The following is a 17,204-nucleotide window of genomic DNA, read 5'->3' as shown; positions in this document are numbered from 1 at the left end:
TCAATGTCAGAGATGGCAGTGATAGTTTTTTTTCTTGTGTGTGTGGGGGGGCTTTCCACAGAAGCTTTAGCAATGAAGGTAACTTGAAAAGAAGAAGAAACTTAAACATTTTTTTCCCTGATCAACTCGAACTGCTAGTGTCCATGACGAAAGTCGTCTATGATATAAAGCTACTTTGGTCGTAAAATACAACTTCAAAATGCGCAATAACCTTGTATACGTGATTCTGTAGGCACAGGTTGCAGGATATTCAGGAAGGAAAGTAGCCCGCAAAAAAAAGAAGAAAAGAGCGCACTTGATTCTCTTCTAAAGAAAATGGCTCATTGCCCTGATCTGTCCCACTTGTTCACAAGCGTTTATGACTGTGAAAGAATTCTTGCATCTACATGTAATACTGTATAGAAATGTATCACTTATTATTTATATTGCTTAAAGGGGACCTGAACAGTTAATCAATAGGCACTGTAGAATACCCAATCGTGTAATCATATTTCCTATAGCAAGCCACAAAAAATATAAGCACGGGATGAAGCAAGGGCCGCATTCACCAAATTTCTCTCACTTGAAACGTGTTTCCTCAGTGACTGGCGCTCGCATACTCGCCGCTCACGTTAGCGATCGGTGTAACAACGAGCCCATCGCCGTGGCGCTGACCCATCGTGAACGGCACCTACAGCACAGAAAGGCACGCATTCGCGAGAAGCCCTTACCCTGTAACTGTTCCTACGAGCAAATTCCAGCCGCTCCCGACGCTCGACATATCATTAGTGAAGGCAACCGGGCGAGAGGAAGGAACAGTTACGACCGGAAGATTCGACCACTTTGAGCCAAGTCTTTCGGTTTTTATAGGCCGAGGTTTTGTTCCTCATCGTCAGATGGCACGCACACGTAAAGAATAAATTTCCTCACTTGACAGAGAAGCGTGGACATATTTTCAACCGTAGAGGAAATAATTTGATTCTACCTGTAATTTGGCCTGGCGAAAAGATTTTGTCACGCTGCAGGGTGATGCAACCACAAAACTTGCGACAATTCACAAATAGCTCTTACGCTATCATCGATCGCAAGAGCAAATTAGCGATGGCAGCCAACCAGTCGCAAAGAGCACTTACGAAGTAATATATTTCTGGATTCAGCCCGTTTTATTATTATTTCGCTAAGCCGTAGCCACGACACCGAAGAGCTTCTTTATTTCTGACAAACGCGCGCTCATTACGTTGCTGTTCGATTGTGACAGCCAGATAATGGTCCCAGAGGAGCTCTGAAACTACCTAGGAAAAAAATAAAACGTGTTAGCCCGCCGTTGCTTTCTCATCCGCCAGTATCAAGTTATCCGGCAAGTTAAAGAGTTCCGGTAGGAAATTCGTCGCGCCACATATCCAGTTACAACTCGTTCATATCAGCATCGGCGTCGCGCATTGCAGACCCTGCTGACGAGCAAGGAGAACTTCCGGAAACCTTTCGTGTACAGATTCCTGTCAAGCTGGCTGGGCCCGCACAACTTGGTGACTGCGTAAGTTGGAAAGTGCTGACAGTTGTTGGCTTTTGCTTTGTTTCGAGAAAGTTCATTTATTGTGCTAACTAGACGCCCGGATTAAGAGATATTCGAAAAATTACAAAGGGAGAAGTTTTGAAGGCTTGAAGCACTTATGTAATTTAATCGAGATAGATCGTTAAGGGGTTAGTGCGTGGTGCTTTCAACAAACGACCGTCTCAACACGTTAAATTTAGCAAACTTGACATGTTCTCTTGTTTCATTTTGAGAAGGTGAAGAGTTATGACAGACACCGTAAATTATTCGATAATCGCGCGTAGCGTATTTATTGCATAAATTCTACTAATTAGGTTTTAGTTGCGATCTTAGCGTGCACGTTCGAGTTGTAGGATTGAAGCCGACCAATGGCTCATGGTTTGTCTTACTTAGATGCATTTCTCAGGCTATTGCCACTTTCGTGACGTTTTGCCGCAATATCAGCAACGAAATGTATTGTCGGAGCACGACATTAGTGTGTGCAAAAACGCCAGTACATTTTGACGCATTTTCCTTCATGGATGTTTGTCTCAAAAGTGATGAAACACAACTTAGTGGACATGGAATAGGCCCTTACGGGCTTTAATACTGCAAATGGAACATGTGGGCTACATCCATTAATTAGTGTTAAAAAATGATGCCTAGTAAAATTGAGAGGTAATCGACGATTCCACAATTTCTTATGACTGTCAGTGCTAAAAATCCTGGGCTGAAAAATAGTCATTTCGTCTCCAATCTCCTATTATTACTAATTGTAGAGCATAGTTTCCTAAACAGCCGGTATATTTATAAAAACGTAGGCGCGCTCAATGACACATACGTTCGCACGAAGGACCGCATAAAAGTAAGAAAGAAAAGGAGGAGAGAAGTAAAAATTCTAAATTACTCAATATAGCTACAATTATCGACCAAGAGCAATTCGACCCCTTATTCAATACACGAAACAAGCGTCGGTATAATGTAATCATTCCTTTTGGTGCAATTTATTACTTTCGTATCATTTATCACTCACGGATGGGCGATTCTTGTGATAACTCATTTAGGTGCAGCGCCACTCTTACTACTAACGAAATGCAAAGAAAAAATAGGGGAAAAAGATTTGGAATAGAATCGTTCTTTGATCAGAGCGCTGGGCCAAGATAGTGTAATGATTCTGGCCCAATGCTATTCCTTTTCGCTGTTCGCCAGTGTTTTGAGTAGTTCTCCGCCCACGGTGTCACCCGCATCAGCTGATCGTGAACGGTGGATGATGAGAAAGGAATAGACTTGAGCGAAAAGAATCCTTACATTATACCGGCTTTGGTCGGCTCTCCTTCTGCAGGCCGGCCATCACCTATTGATGGGGTATTTACGAAAGGCGTTTCATTGCGAAGCCTTCTTAACGAGTTCAACCCTGTTTTCTGTGGCGGGCATCTCTCCTCTTTCACGAAACACGAACGCGCTTGACCCGTGCGGCTGACGTCAACTTCCGTAATATCTGCGCGTTGACATCTTAATTTCGAATAAAAGATCCGTATACACACGAATCACATTTGTAGTGAGCTGAAATAAGAGCATCATTTCAGCCGACATAAAGATTGATTTGCGTCGAACTAAAAAGCTAAACTTGCAATAGTGCGAGGACATGTGCGACTGCGATCTGGCTCTGCTCGGGATGCTCCAAAAATGCTCTGGAGACGCACATTGGGCTTGCTAGCTCCGCCCTTGGCGCTTGCGGATTTCCAGAGACGCGCATTTCTGTGCCCTAGGGGCCACTGGGTATTTGCCCATACATATATACATGAACAGAGATACCCATATGACACACACTTCGCAAAACCAATAACCGTTCGCTGCAGGACATCTATATGATGTGTAACATCCTGTTACGTAGATGTCAACTGTAGTTGAGTCTAATTTATTATTTAAGTAATATTTTCCGTTCGAGATTTTCTCGACTATGCCTATGACGCAACCATAAATTGATTTTGCAGACCCGTGTCAGTGAAGCTCTTGCGATGGTATACGTTCACGCCTTCGTGGCCTTGTGAAGCTTGTGTGTGTGTCCTGCCGAAAAGTGTACAGCCTTCTGGCATTTGATCACCTCGTCCAGCTAAGGTTTTGGTAGAGTCTGCAGCCCGTTGACGTAGCCCTAACAATTAATTTTCACTCTATTCTCTTTCTCCTTGTATTGTGGGTTAATATTAATGAGGAAGTATTCTAGCGGCGGGGTAACGGCGCTTCTATCGGTGTATGTCGGAAAAATCCCTCTTCACTTCTGCGCGCGCTGTTCAAGGAAGAGAACCGAGGTAGTAGAGAGGGGATATTGAAAAGCCGCCGTTTGTCTGGAGGAGGAGGGATGAGGAGGGTGGGCCCAGCATTGGAGCGTCGCTGGTTGGTTGAAATGCCACGCCGACGCTGCGTAGAACGAGGTGTCTAACGCTGGCTTGGAAAGCTACGCTGCGCCTCAAGAAAGTTCGGTCTAGGCGGACGCTGCGGCAGAGTTGAAAGCGACGCTATGTAATAGCATGAGTGGCTATGCCTAAGAACATTCTGACCGACGCCGACGTCGCAGACATACGCCGCCGTGCGGTCGATGCGACGAGGCCTCATCGTGCGGCCGAGATTCCCGAGCAGCGGATGGGCGTTTTGCGCATGAGCATATACATCAAAATACGACCGCGTGATAGCTATTTCAATGTCTCGGCAGTCGCGATAGCAGCAGTCGAACAAGTAATGTCGCCGAAACCAACGTTTCGACAAGGGGATACGTCCCCTTCTCGAAACGCTGGCTTCTGAAAATAATTAGAGAACGTGACAGACTATTTGCCTCTTTTATCAGAACGAAAAATATGGACTGTTTGTCTGAATATAAACAAATTCGTAATAAGTTAAGCTCCGATATTAAAAAAAGCCAGCACTAGTTATTACGCACATAAGTTTACTGATATATGCAACAACCCTAAACAAGTATGGAATGCAGCAAACAACAAAAGAGACGGCATTTCTGAACTCGTTATAAATGGTGTGCCTCACACAGGGGTTTCGCTTGCTGAAAAACTTAATGAGCACTTTCTTAGAAATCTCAGGCAAGTAACGGTGATTTTACAACGTATATCACGTCCAACATCCAAAGCTCAATGTTCATGTTTCCAACTGCAGAATTAGAAATCTGCACAGTAATTAAAAACCTAAAAAATAACAGTGCATGTCGTGCTGATGACAATAAAGTTCAACCTATAAAATCCATCAGTCACATGATTAATCAGGCACTTACGCATATATGCATCGTGATTTTGAGTACCGGAACATTTCCAGATAAATTAAAAATTTCAAAAATCTCAGTCATACACAAGGGAGGCGATAGACATGATATAAATAATTATAGGCCAATTTCAGTCCTACCAATCCTCTCGAAAGTAGCTGAACAAGTTATAAACATCAGGCTGCTAAACTTCTGCAACCGAAACGATATCATCGCCGAGCAGCAATACGGATTCCAGAAAGAGAAATCTACTGAAATGGCGCTAATAAAAATTAAGGACAAGATAATAGACAATTTTGAGCAGCAAATATATACAATAGGTGTTTTTCTAGACTTTAAAAAGGCATTCGACTCCATTAAACACCCTATATTACTGTACAAGTTATATAGATATGGCATTAGAGGAAGGCTTTCACATTAATAAAGAATTACCTCTTAAATCGTCACCAGTACACGAATATTACGAATGGAAAGTCCAGCTTAGGTCAGATACATTATGGAGTTCCACAAGGATCAATCCTTGGGCCGCTGTTATTTCTGCTTTATATAAATGATATAATTAACGTGCCCTTTACACCAGAAATAATATTGTACGCTGATGATACCAATGTATTCATCTGTGGACAAGATCTAGAAGTCCTCCAAGTAGAAACCAATGTATGGCTGGAAAATTTATCCACATGGCTCCACGGTAGTGAACTAGAGTTAAACACTAAAAAAACTAAGGACATTATATTCCACGCTCGTAACAAGTGTATAAAACAAGAAATACTTATCCAATTTCGCGATGAATCTATCGAACGTGTAGCAACACATAAATTTCTTGGTGTCATATTTCACGAACATCTTGACTGGTCACCTCACATTGAAAAAGTTCGCACTGGTATCCTAGGTCCATTGGTATCATGTATAAAATAAAAGACATTTTGCCTATCTGGCTAAAGAAACAACTATACTACACACTGGTACATTCGCGTTTCCACTATTGTCATCTCGTCTGGGGCATAGCACCTAAAACAAGCATAGAAAACATGTATTTATTACAAAAGAAATTTTTGCGCCTAATAGATAATGCACCATACCTTAGCCACACTGCCCCACTGTTTAGAAAACATGAACTGCTTACACTGTGGAATGTTATAAACGAAAAGATAGCGTTAGCTAGTTACGTACAAATGCCTTCCGATCCTACGGCTTTTTTTCATCAGTATCTAACGAAAACACACACCTACAACACCCGGCACATATGTTATAGTAAGGAAAAAATACGTACGAACTACGGCACCAAGAAACTTAGCTACATAATTTGCAGTTTTTTAAACGATCACCATCCTGCCGTAAACATTACCCAGGAAAGTAAATCATTCAAAGCTTTCAAAAATAGCATCATTATATATCTGTTGTCACTGCAGGCATGACCAATCCTTTTGTTTTTTTCCGTTGTTTCTTACAGTATTTTCCCGATTGTACATAAATGTTCAATATGAGATAACTCCAGTTTCAATGTTAACCAACCGCTCTGTATTTCCACCTCGTTTAGTGTTTATTATATGCACTGAATGTCTTGTGCTCTCGTATGGGAGCAAGAAGGGCGCACACTCCTTGTCAGGCATCCACTTGCCTTTTGGTCTGCGCCCTAGGCAACCGTACCATGCGTTGTCTGAATAAACTCTTTGACTCTTCAGTGACCATCTTTGACCAGCTACGACTCACCACTCCAAGCCCACATCTTCCTGCGAGCTTTTGTTTTGTTGGCGCATCTTGAGAGTACGTGAGTTGTGCGCGCAGCCGAGTGATACAGTGGTCCCGCATACAGCTCGCTCAGCTTAACACGAAGAGCCCCACGATGTGGGTGGCTCCGAACCCGCAAAGCTTATTTTACGTATATGCATGCAGTCCGTTACGGGTCATCAACGTGGCGATCATCTGGCTACGATAGTGAGCGCTATCCGGAGTGGTGCGAAGGAGCCCGTGTGGCTGAGGCACCGGCCAATAAAAAATGCACAGTCGCGTCAGAGAAGCTTAGTGAATATTAGGTTGAAGCGGCAACGCATTTTGTTGATAGAACTATGCTCCATAGGTCGGCCACCTACGCTCACATGAGGTTGGCGATTATAACTGTCTAATGCCAGTTTTTACGAGTGACTTTATAAGGCACTAAATGATGCGTGTATGCAAGCCATGGGACTAGATTCATTAAGCTTTTTTTAATAGCTCGTAACAGTGGCATCTCACTCGCCAGCCGCCTTCGCTAATATGTTCATTATCATTGTCGGGTTGACAATGATAATGTGCCGCTGATGTGCCGCTCTAGCATACGGACTGCTTTGTCAGTCCAGGACTTAGGCTTTACCAACGCACGAACGTTTCTTTCATAAGTACAAGTTCTCTGGGACTGACTGGCTGCTTCCTCTGCAAATAATATGCTGCACAAATGGCCTTCGCTTGTTCTTATGAGCCCTTCTAACATAGAAGCGTCTTATTAACGTGGTCACTGTACCTGCAGTGGTTAATTGGTTCGAACACAAGAATGATTCATAAGAACCGGCGACGGCGAATTGTTATATATGTATACAGGTAAACTACAGTTAGCCAACGCGGCCAGCCACAGACAAAGAATCCTTACTTACAAAAAACTATTCGGTTATAGGGCCTCCTGGGCCGAATTCCGAAAGCTTTTCTTTCGTAACTTTTATTTACCGTTGGACGGTCGCTTCGTTAAATATACACCCGTTATAATGATTGGCTGGTATCGCCTCTTGCGAATAGTTCTAACTTAAGTACTTTTTTGTGCATACTTCTTTAAGGGCCCGTGTTCGTAGCCAGGGGTGTTGCCACCTCTTGCATACGCTCCTGTAATTGAGCACTTGCCTCGTCAACGTCAACTGAGCTTTGAACACCTTTCACCATACGCCTGACACTGATTAGTAATGCCAGAGAAAAATGCCCCCAATAGTATTCTTCATCGGCAGTGGGCATGCAGCTCCGTGTCACACTGCAGGCGGGGATTTGTGAAAAAGATAAGCAGCATTTCGAAAAAGGTGTTTACTGTAGTGTAGCTTGAAAATGTTGTTGTATGCAGATTGCACTGCTCGTGCATTAGATGGAAGCGTATTGGGTCCGCGGGAAGTACTGTCGACTGTACTTACGTGGTTCCCTTGTTCGTCACCTCCAATCCTTTTGTGGTTGTACGTACAAACCAGCCGATATTGGCATATCTAAACTCCACAACAGGTAAGCAACAAACTCTGCCCCTCAATTCATTCGCCCTCACTATTTTTATTTGAGGAAGTGTGTGTAAGAAGGTACTTACTCCTTTGCTCAGGCGTGTGCAAGAAACAGAAACACTTTGCGAATAATAAGGTCAATGCGGTCAATAAAACCAATGCATACAAAGAGTGCTTAAGAAAGAATTTTTGTGAACCGTCTGCGAGTCGTGGAGCGGCTGTCACACTATAATGCAATTTTAATGAATCCCATGTGTGCGCCAGCAGCTGTCGAAAAACATTGGGTACGAACGCAGTCAACGTTAGACAAGAAACACTGATTTCTTTTTCTGTTCAAAGGAATTTCAGTCGTTCTTTCTGAAACATTTGTCCTAGTGCACGGATTATAGCTTCTGTCATTAACCGTTTAGAAGCATTCCTGGCGCATTTTGTGGTTTTCGTGCCTGCTCCACTTGATGAGCGATTGCAAGAAGTAAGACTAGTAAGTATACGCTACCTGCACATTGTGTCAGAGCAAATATATTTAGCTTGTTGGTTGCCGTATGCGGATTGACAAAAAAGCGACCTTTCGTGTGCCTAGCAAGGACCTGTGAAGCGATGGCTTGTACAATATGGTTGCTGCCTTTCCGACCTCACAAGTGAACGTTGCGTCAGTTTCTTGACACGCAAATGGGCTACACACATTCAGTACATAAAACAGGTCGTGATTTGCGAACGGCTTACAGTGCCTATTGTGGCCTCTATCGTGCCTAATATAAGGCTTTAGATGCGTGCTTAAGGCATCTAAAACCAGGATATTTAGTACCTAAGAAATTTGGTCTCTAGCGATGACATGATGACTGATTTATTGTACGATGAAGAAGCGTTGCGGCCTGTTTCGCTAAGTCCTGGGACGTTCACGAATCTGGTACGACGTCACAAACTGTATCAAATCGCCAGGTGCCTGGGTGAAAGTACTGGGAAAAGTGGGCCGGTGCCGAAGGCTATGCACTGTCAAATAGTGCCTCAAAGCACGAAGTAAATTGAGGCACTATTTCACATCACAGAAGCTCGTACGAAGTACAAGCTTTACGAGGTTAGATTGTGGGAAACTGGCGCGGCTGTCTGCTTTTGTTAGCAACTTGTTGCTATGCGAGGTGGCGCACGCGAAGGACAGTGGTATGGTTGGCAATACTTTGCGCGTTCCATTCCTACTGAAGCAGGGTGTGAGACCGGGCTAGTTGGTATTCCATGCTGATGTGACTAGCGCAAGAGTGGACACGGGACACTAAAAAGACGACAAGGACAAGCGCTTGTCCTTGTCGCCTTTTTAGTGTCCCGTGTCCACTCTTGCGCTGGTCACTTCTCCATTCCTAAGTCTGTGACCTTATTGAAACAACAATTAAGAATCTCTTGGCCCGCAATGGACGCGATGGGTGTAAGTGCCGATTCAATTCCCTAACCAGATATCCCGCCACTCAGTGGCAGGTAATTACGTCGTACATATATGTGGACGTCCTCCTGACTCGCCGCTCGCAGTAGGATTCTATGACTGACGTAATATAAAACACGTGACACCAGGTCAGCGGAATGAACTGGAAATTCGGTTCATCGAATGAATGCGGCCTTACTCGAAAGATCGAGTGTTAATACTGGACGTTAACCCGGCTAATCAATGCAAACCATATTATGTTCGAAATGCTCCTTTTCCGTTTCGACGAAGAACCGAGCACCTGTCTCCGAGTTGTAAAAGGTGAATTCGAATAAGGGCCTTGGGCTTCAAGAGGCTTGGCAAGCTAGACCATGGTTATTTTACCGGCGAAAGTTCAGCTTTAACAGGAGGGTCACTGACAGCTCTGCCAGTGCTTTGGGCAGGAAAAAGCGAAGCCACCAAGGATTTCGCCAAAGAAATGAGCCACAATTGAGCACAATGTGCGTAGCCATATTATGTCTCCATTCACGTCAGCATTATGCTGTCATCGGGAATGATGGCCCGAGCTGCTTCTTTTTGCGACGGAAAAGAGATAGGTAGAAAGAGCATAGGCTGCGACGTCAATTCTTTATTACCCCCATAAGAACAATTCGGCGGGCCTTTATATCGTCCTACCAAATTATTCGTAGCTGTAGCCTCTGCTGCTTACATTTCCAGCATGCCCTGGCGGGAACGGACGACAAAGTGACTGCTGCCCATAGGCATCCCATCTAGAATTAAATAAAAATAGTGCTGCCGATCATGATCGCTAAAGAGGGGATGGCCATGGCGGTGAGTAATGAAAACAGTTCCTACGCAGTTAAATCTATGGGAATAGGCGTTCTGGCACCGAACTCACCAATGTTTTTGCACGTAAGGACCAGGTGTGCATATTATGGCAGCCGGTGTTCACTGTGACGATATTTTTGTGTCTGTCTTACGAATATGAGGGCATAGAAAATGCATCAAATACAAAATAAAGTAAAAACAATGACTTGAATCTCAGCGCCGACATGCTTGAATCTATCAGAAGAGTAGTGGAAGCGTTAGCTACTTCCGGCAATATAAATACAAAAACCGGCCGACTTCAACGATTCCTCCGGCATTGATCTCCTTGTCTCTGACAGCCGTTACTCCCCCGAGCTCCCTTCACCGCCCTCGTACCATCGCCCCGAACATTTTGCCAAACTGCTTCAAACTCGCGTGGTATTTTAAGGTGAAAGAAATCAGCGGAAGGTCACAGGACAATCACAAAGAAGACACGAGACAAGCACTAGCGCTGACTTGTCAGCGCTAGTGCTTCTATCTTTTTTGTGGTTGTCATGTGTGTTCGCGCTGATTTCTTTCACCTGAAAATATTATGTACAAACTAGGCCCAACCGAAGTTTTATTGTGAGAACTTGACTGTCAGCGACAGCGACAACGACAGTGGCAGTAAAACTGTGGTTTGGGCCAGCTGAGCCAATCAACCACTTTGGACAGTGTTAAGGCAGAAAGCTGGCTTAGTTGGTTGCTCGAATTGTGTGACATATATGTACGTATACGTCTTTGCAGCGCTATGGCTGGAGCAGAGCGTGACGTAGCGCCCGTCGTGTCTATTTCATGTTGCGTTCCGTCTGTAGCATCGGCAAAGACGCAACACTAGCTTAAACATGACTACGCGAAAAAGAAATCGAAAACAAAAGGTGGAAGAAGAAAATGACACGTACGACAAGGAGCGGGCCAGTCCTTGTCATATGTGTTCTTTTCTTCGTCCGAGTCTATATACGCGCAGCTTCGTCTAAAAATGGCATCACGACGATAATGGCCGGACGACGACGACGGTGGCATGATGACGACTCTGCGTTGATTAACATCTAAAAGCTTTTTTTGTTTTTTTGTAGTTGTTGTTGTTCTGCGAGCTAAACATCGAGAATCACCGATCTGCTCAAAGCTCACATCGCCGCACTGGCATGTGTTCGATCACCAGCGGTAGCGGTTGGAGAAGCGTTATTTCTTTTAACGGCGACACCACTTGGCGTGGCCGAAACTGAGGGCGAGGAATGATACAACGACGACGCGGTGACCGACAGCAGCATGACGAAGACGGCGGCGCATGGCGCAACGTTAAGAAAATCACGAACAGAGCAAGCCTAGTTTTGGGCTACGTTACGCCGCGAGAGGTGAATGAAAGGAATGCCAATATACTACGAAACAGCAGAGTTGTTCTCATCAAGCAGACGTATTTATTTGTGAGATAGTTATTTAGAAGATTGCAAAGGCATTAAACAAGGGGACGAATGTTTAAAAATTGTGATTACAGCTAGAACAATGAGATCGACAGGCTGATTCGTCGCCTTGGTATACACTCAAATGTTGTAATAAACTTATGTCATGTGACGACTTCTGGGCAAACAGGCACCCTATTTTTGTCCCGTTTTAGCCTTCGTATCTCTGGAACAGGACAATAACAATAGGCCTATTCTAGCGTTAAAACTCAGCAAGAAGTATTTCACTGCAAAACAGGAAGAAACTTGTATACTCTCTCCAGTTTCACCTAGCAATGACTACATGCACGCTCAGAAGAATATTAAATCCCAGCCCCTATTAATCAGTTTTTATTAATGTGTGTTGCGAGATGTTAAATTGCACAGGCACACGAAACTGAAACGCTAGAAACTCGAACACTAGAAATTATGCAATTCAAGGGCAGAATAACGGCAACAGACATCTCTTGGCAAACATCTCTGCAACGAGTGAACGTATCATAATCAGCGCAAGGTAAACTTGTAAGACATTACGCCTTGCGAACACCGAAAGATACACGTGACGCTAAGCAAATATTTTTAGCACACTGAAAAAGTACTTAAGGCGAAGCTTTCTTTTTACGCAACAACTTGGGGTTTCGCGTGGCTGTATTTCTCGCCGATCACCCCACAGATTGTGTAATCAAAAGCTCAGGCACAATACCGGAGTCTGTGCAATCAAAGGTGCAGATTTCCCGGACCGATCCTTGCAAAGGCTATGACGAGTCTCGTAAGTCAAGCCTATGCTGTAGGCACTGGAATCAAAGGTGTGGGGTAGTCAATCCTGATAATGCGAACGCATTACAATCGTTCGGGAGTAGCATGCAGACCTTGCTTCTTCGCCTCTTTCTGCGAGTTTGGCGTCGGGATCTCGACGAGTAGACGAAGACGCAGCCCACACAGATATGGCGCAGATAGGGAAAGCACGAAAAGCAGCTGTGATGGAGGTGTTTGGAGAAAGAGTGCTTGCGTAGCTTTATTGGTTTATGCGTCACTAATTGTGTTGGTAGAGTTCAACGCACCTCCACAGTACACTTACCAACGTCTCGATTGGGAGTTCAGATCATGTCGTTGCATTGCGTTTTGTTTTTTCTCACTACATACACGTCTACTTGCACTTACATTTGCAACGACCGCAGGCGAGGGTTCCGTTGCAGTCGTTGACTTTTGGACCATCGTCTGCATACTATCGGTACCTAGTCCTTGCTTGTTGAACTGATGATAAACTTTAACTGAAACCGCGGGACTAGCAGCGTCTCGGTATTGCGAGTGGGATGGAAGCCGTTACGGGCATGGATACGCTTGAATGTGCAGTCGCGAGAACCATACACTTCGTTTAACGAACCGTAAAGAAGTAAACCTAATTCGTTCTCGTACATTTCTTCGACACAATGAATGTCATCGCATGAATGACACATGGCATAATGTCCGCCGATTCCCAGTGTGCAGGGTACGCATAAGATCTTTTTCTTTCACATAATTTCACATCGACGTGACTTCATTTGTTTTGTGGCCTATATTGAAGCTTATTTTTATGACCAGACTTAACGTTTATGTGTATTTGTACTTCTTTTATCATTCCTGCAGCACATCTTTGCTGCAGTACCGCCTTCGTGCCTTTGTTCTAGGCACCTCCTCCTAAAAATAATTTTGACCGTATGTCAGCGCAGCGACCAAGGAGGGACAAGAACATGCACTGTATTTGTCCCTCCCACTGAAACAAGTCATTGACCGAATATAGTGTCAAGGAACGTAGCCTAGTTTCCCAGCAATTTCCTAATATCGCGCAGTTTCTTTCTTTACTAGACATAAACCGAACAGTCCAACGAGATGTATTATACATTCATCTGCTTCACCACGGTCACAAGATTGTGAACTTACACGATGCGTTTCGGAAAAAAAAAACAAGGGATTTCTTTCAGACAAAGTTAAATACAAAGGTAAAGATAAAGTTTCAAAGAAAAGGAAAAGTTGAAGTAATATTAACAGCCGATAGATTTCGTCAAGGTTAAACTTGGAAGCAGTCGAATTAAGATGCTCATCAACTGTTTTATAGCATCAAAACAGCAGCGTTGTTGAAGTGTGATAAAAAACGCTTACGGATGTAGTCTGCTTAAAGGGGCATAATTTCTTTAAATGCAGCTTCTTTAGGACTTTCGTTACAATTTACTTGATAACTGTAAATAATCTTAGAAACGTTATTTTTCTTCACATGTAGCACCACCTTTTTTTATTTTTTAAGCAGATGTTTGTAGAGAAAAGGACCTAGTAGCAGTTAAAGCAATTCAGTTGATTCAGGCGGTTTACATGAAAGAGGCAGACAAAACTTGCAGGACTAAGCGCAGTGTTAATTTAGACTATTTCAAAACTTTCACTAACCAATGGTCCCGTTACGATCACTGAATATGGGACGCTTGTCTGCATGTTGTTGTTTTAGACATGGTGTTGCCCAAAGTATGCGAGGGTTTTAGTGAATTAATGGCAAGTGTATCGTGTACAATCTGCAATCTCTTAGAGTGAAAGCAACCTGCTACATAGACTAAAAAGATTTTTGATGTTTGTATTTCTTTCTACTTATGCTGTCCTCTCGTGTAGTGGTTCTTGCATGTGTGCGCGTTTTAGCTAGGATTTTAGGATAGCAGGATCTTCAGTAGCCGAACTTACCTTCCTGTATTAGTTGATAAACAAAAAACAGCGCCTAATGTATCTTTACGGCGCAAATATCTCAAAACTAATTTCTTCTAATTTCTAAGTTCTTCTTAATGAATACAACAACACTGCTCACTGGCTTCAATTGAGCAATAACAAGTGTGCACCAGAACGAATAATTAGACAGTCAGATTGCGGAAATAAGTTATTTAGCGAACTAAACATAGCATTTTGTAGTGCAAGCAAGGTCACCCTCTCCGAGTTATCAGCCGGAACAAGTGGTAAATTGCGCGGTCGGTCGCAGGCAATTTTTGCCAATCTGCTTTAATTTAAAAAAGAAAAGAAAGAAAGAAAGAAAGCAAGAAAGAAAGAAAGAAAGAAAGAAAGAAAGGAAAAGGTGTTATCTATTGTGCTCCAAGTTTAGCCTCTGACGCGCTTCCACGGCTAGGCCTAGCTGCATCACAGAAGGATACAAAACACAATGAAAAAAAAAAACTTAGAGGAAACTTCATTTTGGCGGCACCACGGACGCAAACACACACGCAGATGGACCTCGAGACAACGCGTTTGACGACCTTGAGTTCTCGGTTGCGCGTCTAAGAAGTAAAAAAAAAAAAACTGCCACACGTGGCGTGACAATTCGCGATGCCGGACAACGCGTCGTACACGCACGCACGTAATGCGGGGAGGAACTTTGCGAACTCGCCGGTGGCCAGCGAACGAAACGCAGCCAAGGCCGCGGCTACTCATGGTGAGCAACGCGGTGAGCGACGGGCAGGGACATTTACGGTGGCGAGAGGGCCACAGCCAGCCGGGGCCACCACCGCCGCCGCCACGGCTTTCCTAGTTTAAAAATAAATAAAAGCGCTTGACTTTGTTTTTCCGTCCCAGTTTACTCTCTCATCAGAGAGAGCACGCCGCCGCGGCTTCCATCCTTAGGCGAACTTTCTCAGGCCGCTCACGTGAGAGGAAAAATAACAAAGGCCAAGCCATGACCTCCGGCTCTTGCCGCGGCGGGAAGGAGCTCGCGACGACCTTGAGCACGCCAACGTTTACTTTACCTGACTACACGCCACGTTAGAGTCATCTTCGCTAAGGCACCACACTTAAGTTCACAAAGGAATTCGTATGCTATGGAGCGTTCGTAAAAAACAGGTGCCAGACAATTCTGATGGCGAGTATATTATTTACCAAAGGGGGCCCGCGAATGACACATGCTTCTCGCAAAAAAAAAAAAGATATAATCAGAAAAAGAACGGTCATTTCATCTCCTTGCGTGAGTCGTTTGTTTGCTCCCCCACTTAAAACGAGACTAAGGCCGGAATAACACGGCGATTCTACTTCACTTCTATTCCTTTCCTTGCTTCATCAGGGGTACGCTCTTAATCTGACGCGAAATTCTGAGAGGTTTCCTCTGATGTCGTTTGCCATTGACTGGTCGCCTCAACCGTTAATATGTGGAGCCTTACGATTGGGCTAGAAATTTCTCTTATGAACATTTTTAGCGTAAGAGGATTTTTTTTTAATATGGGTCCTAGTTGCACCTAAGTTGCGCCCAGTAAGAGCAACTGTCTTGCAAAAAGCATTCCTCTTACTTAGGAATAAAAATAGTTGCAGAGCAAAATTACTGCAGAAACTCCCTAGTGAGACTTGTCAGATAGGGCGTAAGCCTTATTTCCACTCGCTCATCTTGCACTTATGCGACGAATGATTTATTGAATGGCAGAGTTACGCACATCGTGGCCAAGTTTTGAGAATGACGCAATGTTCTGCAAGTATTGCAATGGCCTGTTGGGGTTACATAATTGGTGAACCTAATAAGAAGGAATTAACCTTATTCGGCGAAAGTAATGTAATTGTAAATAACCTGAATTAGGGTTAAGCAATCTAATATGGATTAATCTTCATTACCCGTATTAACCTTGATTGGGCTTAAGTAATACATCATAATTAATGTTGCTTAGGCATAAGTCAAATTTTTTACTCTTAGGTTATTCGGAATAGCCTTAATTAACTTCAAGGTAATCGATTCAAATTAGGCCTAATGTATCTTACAAACTCTTCAATAATTTTGATTAAGCCTAATTATTTTAACATATTTAGTTTTCATTGGACTACTTACTATAACCTATACAATTTGAATTATCCTCATTATTCTTCTTTATTTAAAATAATCTCCTTACGCTCAAATAAGTTCCGCGTAAATAATCCCCATCAGGCTTCCTTGCCTTGATGAGTCATAAGGAGTCTTATTTAGGCTTGGTTAAGTCATTTGTACTAGTCTTATTAGTCTTTTATTGACATCAAAAATTCTAACACCTCTAGACTACTCACTATTGCTTCAATCGGCCAGCGGGGGTAGTGACCTTCAAGCCTCTCCTGCAACACTGCGACAAATTGTTTCGTGAATATAACAATGCGTCCTCCTCGAACACAGCTGCGGCGACAGCAAGGCGAGACGCGTTTGGCGGATCGAGCGTTGTTTATTGGTTCACTATCGCCATCACGGACCAATGGGAGCAAAAAACTTCTGGAAAAGGGACCTATGGGACCTATTCTACGGCGTTTCCTCACGGACTCCAGTGACTGCCACGGTCGTTTGACAGACGCTCCAACTCATCCCAACAACCAATTCGCGCCAGCTTGAGTAAGCGTGACAATCCCCAGTTTACCAAGCTCCCCTCCTTTCTGTGTGTTCAGTGAACAAAGGTGCAGGAGTGATTGCGCAAACCCTCGCCCTCAACGCGTGCCCTTCAACGACTTTAGAAGCTCCGATTCGACGAAGGCGGGGTGGCAGTTTTCCCTGGCCTAGGGACCT

The 17,204-nt window shown here is 43.8% G+C and overlaps 1 protein-coding gene across 1 annotated transcript in view; it reads left to right on the top strand.

Annotated features, from left to right (window-relative positions):
- Window positions 1-17,204, top strand: part of LOC142577945 (cytochrome P450 4V2-like) — a 64,294-nt gene that overhangs the window by 11,838 nt on the left and 35,252 nt on the right. Inside the window, exon 3 of the mRNA XM_075687383.1 lies at window positions 1,425-1,513. Within this exon, the coding sequence (XP_075543498.1) occupies window positions 1,425-1,513 (89 nt within the window). The remainder of the gene's footprint in view (window positions 1-1,424; window positions 1,514-17,204) is intronic.

The sequence above is a fragment of the Dermacentor variabilis genome, chromosome 1 (genome assembly GCF_050947875.1).
Source record: "Dermacentor variabilis isolate Ectoservices chromosome 1, ASM5094787v1, whole genome shotgun sequence".
Taxonomy (NCBI): domain Eukaryota; kingdom Metazoa; phylum Arthropoda; class Arachnida; order Ixodida; family Ixodidae; genus Dermacentor; species Dermacentor variabilis.
Note: the sequence above shows the minus strand (reverse complement) of the source record. Positions and strands in the feature narration are given on the sequence as shown.